Here is a 6532-nt window from a genome sequence, read left to right on the forward strand (position 1 = left end):
TGAATTAACTCTGAAATATACCAACAATTCGTTTCTATTTCAATCGATTTAGTATGTTCCATTTTTCTTCTCCTTTTCTCAAATTAGAAAATTATCCAATAAAAAATAAAAAATATTCCGTATGATAAAGTTTGAAATTGATATTTTCTTACTTATTAATTTTAATTAATTTGTCGATTCGTTAATTTAGTACAGACGGAGTATTTGTAATTGAAAACCTTATGTAAATTTCAATTTATTCGTGCGAGGTGTAATCTATTGTTTATCTATTGATAAAGAATATTTTTCATACAGGGTGTCTAATTTTAATCTATAAATGGAAATTATCGAATAAAAAATAAAAAATATTCCGTATGATAAAGTTTGAAATTGATATTTTCTTGCTTATTAATTTTAATTAATTTGTTGATTCGTTAATTTAGTACAGACGGAGTATTTGTAATTAGAAGCCTTATATAAATTTCAATTTATTCGTGCGAAGTGTAATCTATTGTTTATCTATTGATAAAGAATATTTTTCATACAGGGTGTCTAATTTTAATTTATAAATGGAAATTACTCGTTAACTGCTCGTTGTATAAAAAAAATACTTCCAACGAGAATTATTTTTTAACAAGAATTAATTACATCGTAAATAATTATCTTTTTTGAAAGTGGATAGGTAGAGGCCATACGAAGGTCGACTGTTTTTTAAATGGAAATATATAATTTTGTATGCACCTGACGATTCAATTCATTATTTTTAACAAAAAAGTGCCAGACCACTCGTGTTAAAAAGTTAGTAGCTAACGATATATTTAATTGGAAATGTTGCAGTTATATTAGCAAGCTTTTCCACAGTTTTTGAATTGACATCTGCAATTTTTTTACATGACAAAGGGGAATCGAACAAAAACAACTACGATGCAATTTTACAGCATGACAAATGAAATTAACGAATGTTTATAAATATTAATCAGTCTGAATATTCACAATTAAGTATCTCAAAAATTAATAATTATTCAAATACGTGGTCTGATACTTTTTTGTTAAAAATTACTAACTGAACCGATGGCTACGTTAAAAACCATATGATTCCATTTAAAAAAATGAAATTGATCTCTATATGAGTTTGTTTATATCTAGAAAAGTTAATTGTATCATCTTGTGACCTCAAAATCATTCGATTTTCTTTTGAAAATATTTTTTATAGTATACCCTCTGTATACGTGATATAAAATTTTCAGTTTCGGAATTTATGGTGCAAAAATATTTAAGTTTTGAAGAATTTAAAAAAGTTTCGAATTTAAAACTCGACAATTTGGATAATTTGACACGATGAGCAACACACTGATCACTGATAAATTTATAACAGACGTCATGGAGATTATTTAAATGCTTTCTAACAAGAAAACATTTTATTTGACATAAATTTCTAAATGACATAATAATCAAATAATAACAAAATTTTTTTCTGCTATAATTATTAATTTTTATCTTTATTTATATTCTCTATTTTCTTGTATATTCTTATGGTAATGAAAATTATATTTTGCAGATATTATTATCCCAAGAATTATTTACAAAATATGATTTGATAAATATTATTATTCAATATTTTTTAGCAATTTGCTAAATAATATATAACAAATAGTTAATAATCAATAGTTAGTCCAATAAATAGTGATCTAAACTATGTATTTATAAGTATATATTTTAATTTAACTTACAATTCCAAAAATTAATTTCAGATTTTTCTTGAATAGACAGACATCTTGTTTAAAAATATTTCACATATTTAAAAATATTTCGTTTTATCAAACAAAAATTAAAAATGATCTCTCAAATTTTCTTTACATATTATTACCATCGACGAAAGATATTTTTGAATTTAAAATAAAATTCGTAAGCTTTCCTGAATTATATATTCCTGTATTTAAATTCATAACTAGTTAAAGGTTACAACAGAGTCTAAATGAAAACATAACCTCAACACCAAACTATAAAAATACCTTTTTCACTGTTGAGATTCAATTTTGGCTGAATCTTGACAAGGAAGTTTTGGAAAATGAAAAAGTTTTAGAGTGATCTTATAGTTACGAAGCACAATATAAGTATCAAGTATATTTCGAGAGATTGAACGTATTTTAGACTCTTAGTTGAGGTTATCCCCCTAACCTCTCTTCTATAAAAGTTACTTTTATGTACAAGGTATTCCACCTAACTTTATCACCTAAAGTACCTCTACTATAATTAAATTTTCATACAAATGCAATATATGAAAATCAAATATTAAAAGTAGATATGCTATCGACATTACAAATTCGAAGGAAAAAATATACCTAAAGCTAAATTTACTTCTGCTCATTAGCATGAATATATTAAAACGTTCAAAACATCAGATATGATGAAAATTCTATTACAGAAGGAATTATTTATACAATTATATTGAATAATATATTATTATTAATTAATGCTATACTATTTATACATTAATTATATTATACAAATTACATATTATGATAATGCATGTGAATATTAATTAACCACAGTTATATCTATAGAATGTAAATGTATAAAATAATAATTTCAAACTAGATATTCTTTCTAAATACTTATAAATTTCTTTATAAATACTTCAAAATTCTAAAAATACATTTTCCAATATTTCTATTATTTCTTCTATTCCAAATTTCTATTCTATTCTATTTCTTCTATTTAAAATTAAAAATTCAAATTTGAGGAACTTTAAAGTCACAGAAAAAAAATTTCATATTAGGACCCTAAATCCATTTTTGAGAGGTATTTTGCGTAAACGATGAGAAAATATTTTTTTTAATTTATCCAAAGGAAAAGTTTGAAATATCTCGAAAAGAAGAACATGTTACTTCATAATTAATGTCACATAATATATGTATATAAAGCGTCTTTATATACGCAAATTTTGCCAGTATTAAAATAACTAAAGATAAAACAAAAATTTCGAATAAACATAAATGTACGAGCATCGTATTACAATCTTCTCGAAAAACTATGAAAATGAAAAAGATACTATACTCGTATATTCCTGCATCGATACGAATCAAACAATGGCGTAGTATCGAATTTATTTACCAAATGAAAAGCAAATCTCGTGCCAGCAGAAAATATAAACATCGCTTATCTATTCCTGCCTCGTGTTATATTAAAATCACAACCATTATGCTTTCCTTCGAATTTTTTATTCTTTTTATAACTGTTTAATACAGTTAATGGCATGCAGTGATGCAACTATATTTATACGAAATCTTTATCCTACTTCTCGCTAACAAACTTTCTATAGAAATCTGCGAAACAGCCTATATAGAGTGCGATGCGCAAAAAGGTCAAGTAATTATTCGATAAAACGAATAGAAAATATTCAATTACCATAGGTGAAGAAATAAATTCTGAGAAAAGTATAAAAGTATCATCTGCCACCATAAACTCTGTCATGTGGAAATTACGAATTTTAATAGGATTTGTTAAAGCCAAGTCAAAATTTTGTTTCGAGGTATTTGCATAATCGGAGAAAAAATGAGGATTAAATATAATTTTTAACAAAATATTTGGGATCTATTATAGGAAATGTGCCTTCCGTTAACAAACATTACTCTTGGGTATCTACTGTCTGGGCCATCGATGACGCACATGACACGAAACTTGTTAAAGTCGATTGTGTAGGAAATACGATAAATTATGACGCACAAAACAGTATACCTGTTATACAATTTTAAGCCACGAGTTTTTGAAAGCGGTTATTTCCTGGAAAAAATACTGAAATCGTCGCAGTATCGGTAATATCACGCGAAATGTAAAAATGGAAAATAGCAAAATAGCAGAATAAAAATTTAAGTTGAAATAGATATCCGTATTTATTTGAACCCGCGAATTCTCAAATTTCTAAATTATTTTGTCCCTTTAATCTTAGTAGGTCTATATTTCAATATTATATATTTTTCTATATTTATATAGAATATTTCTTTATATATTTCTATATTTATATTTATATATTTCAATATTGTCAAATATCTCATATCGTATTAATAATTATATAATATAATAATATAAAATTATATTACTACGTTCTATTGCATTACAACGTTAGTATTAACCCTTTGCACTCAACGAATTTTTTTTTTTAAATAAGGAATTGATTTAAATTAGAAATTAAGAGATAGAATTGTTTTACTTCGACACTCCACGGTGGGTAATTATAAATTTGATATATTAATTAACAACGATGTTTAGAATCTGATTAAAAAAGGGATTAAACTATTATTCGAATATCGAATTCCTTTCGGAGAAAAGGAATTCTCAATTCAAGTCTTAACCCTTTGCACTCGAAAGCTTTTTCGTCACGAACAAGCTTTTCTTACGTTTCTATAAGCTCGGTGATACCTTTCGTGCTAGAATATGGAAAGAAAATTATACGTTTGCGTTCGGAACGAGTGAAATTATTTTATTTCAGGTAACTCTTCTATAACACGGTAGATAGGTTCCTAGAAAATCTTGTGTCGCGTGAAACCGTGTTATATGAGACCCAGAGCCAGTACAAAAAAGGGATAACATTCCGAAACCCTAATGAAAACAAACATTCTTTTCTAATTCCATAAAAACTACTTTTTTCCGTATAATAGTTCATTATTCCTTCTCGTCGTTGTTCTAAGATAATTTAACTTTTAAACGTGTTAAACGAGAATTATATTATCTAGTGCTGTAAAAGTACAGTGTTGTACAATGGTTTTCGTAATTTTTTATCGCGTTCGAGCGAAATGGTGTTATAAAATACCGTGCTGTAGGAGTGCTACCTGTAGTTATTATCACTAAATAACTAAACTAAAATAACTAAACTAAAATTAAAATAACTAAAACGAATGGTGATTGAGAGTCGCTTATCGAATGCAAAGGGTTAACCCTTTGCGGACGAGGAACGAAGTTAATAAAACATTCGTCGTGTACTAAACAATTAAAAATAACAGATGGAATGAAATTCTGCGAATTAAAAAATATCTCCGAGATTAATGCCCAACGCTAAAATTATTTTTCGTTCTATTCCAAGCAGGTTTCATTCTAAAAAGTTAAAAAACTTCCATCTATAGTGCAGCAATCGTTCCCAAAGGGTTAAAATTAGAGTTAAAATTGATCTACATAATTTTGTTACTATGAAAACGTTTACGTTTCGCTTATCTACCAAAGAAATATATTTTTCTCTCGATACAAGCGATTCTACCAACACACTAGATAGATGAAGAAAGACTTACCGTTTTCGACGAGACGCAGGTGTCGTTCAAATAAAGATGATGCGTCTCCCATCTCCTCAAATATTTACTCGAGAGGATCTTCTTCACGAGGTTCGTATCGTTCAGAAAGCACACTTGAATGTCTCCCTCCTCGATGGGCTTAAACCTAGGCCCGACAGGGCCCGGACTAGGGCTAGAAGCAGAGGACCCACTGGTCGGTGAACACCCGGCACTCTGCCTCTCCAAGTTCGGGCAGGATCTCGCGGCAGGCAATGAAAACGAGTTCTCCTCCGGCTTCAGAGTGTCTATCCTGGAACTCTTCTCGCGTCGAAGGAGCAACACTTGTCAGTCGGCGTGGATTCCGCGCATCTATGATTGCTATCCGAGGATAACTGCGGAGAGCTAGTGCTGGTCATCTCCTGACGCATGGCTCCGCCATTCACGCAGAGAAAGTTGTAATAAGGCGCAGAAGAAGTAGACAAACCCCCGGTAGATGGTCCAGCAGGACTCAAAGGCAACGAGGAGCCTTCCTCGGTCTCCGTTTCCTGGTTAGACGCGTCATTCTCCTTCTCAGACTCGCTGAAAGCATTCTGCAACGAGGTTATGTCGTTCTCTGACACGGTAGACACTCTGGAGCTCCTTGGAGCCTCATCATCGGGATCCACCGAGTCGATCAACACCGACGGAGACGAGTTGGTCAGCAACTTGGTCGTCGTGTCTCCTGTTTCGTAATCTCTCTCTTCATCCTCGCGTTCTTTACTCGAAACAGGCGACTCGGCTTCCACGTCCAAGCTATTCTCTTCGTCGTTGGATGAGTCGCTTGAACGTAGACGTAGCAATAGTTTCTTGCATCGTCTGTTGCTGTACGACTGTTTCTCCAAGGAAGAAGATGGAGTAACAGCGCGACTCTGTTCGTCATTGTCCAACGGTGCGTTAGGATGATTGGATTCGTCTATCCCATTCTGGACGATGTCTACCACGGAAGCTGCTGGCGCGACAAGGGAATCTGGCCCGGGAGACAAAGTTTCCGGGTCTAGGTAATCCGCTTTGATATCCGGGAGAGTGCTGTCGGTGCTGCTAGTGTCGGAGGCCACGGGTTCCTGGTCTATATACCCGATTGAAGAGCTGGAACCTTCGCTAGTCGCTTCCGAGTCTTGTCTCTCGCACTTGGGGTTCGAGGTCTTGCTTACTGGCAGGATCATGCTCATGGAGGAGGCCTTCGTTTTGCTGGACGACAGGGAGAACACGAGGACGCGCGAGGCGCGTGTGAACGGCGTCTGGAAACAAAACAT

General features: G+C 31.7%; 1 protein-coding gene across 1 annotated transcript; it reads right to left on the minus strand.

Annotated features, from left to right (window-relative positions):
• Positions 1-5261: 5261 nt before the first annotated feature.
• On the minus strand, positions 5262-6532 carry LOC143220515 (uncharacterized; the record flags this gene model as incomplete). The annotated part of the gene is given in 2 exon segments (XM_076446148.1): positions 5262-5566; positions 5569-6532. Coding segments are annotated over 2 exon segments (1269 nt in total), but the record flags the coding sequence as incomplete, so codon positions are not given.

This window comes from Lasioglossum baleicum, unplaced genomic scaffold (genome assembly GCF_051020765.1).
Source record: "Lasioglossum baleicum unplaced genomic scaffold, iyLasBale1 scaffold1108, whole genome shotgun sequence".
NCBI lineage: Eukaryota > Metazoa > Arthropoda > Insecta > Hymenoptera > Halictidae > Lasioglossum > Lasioglossum baleicum.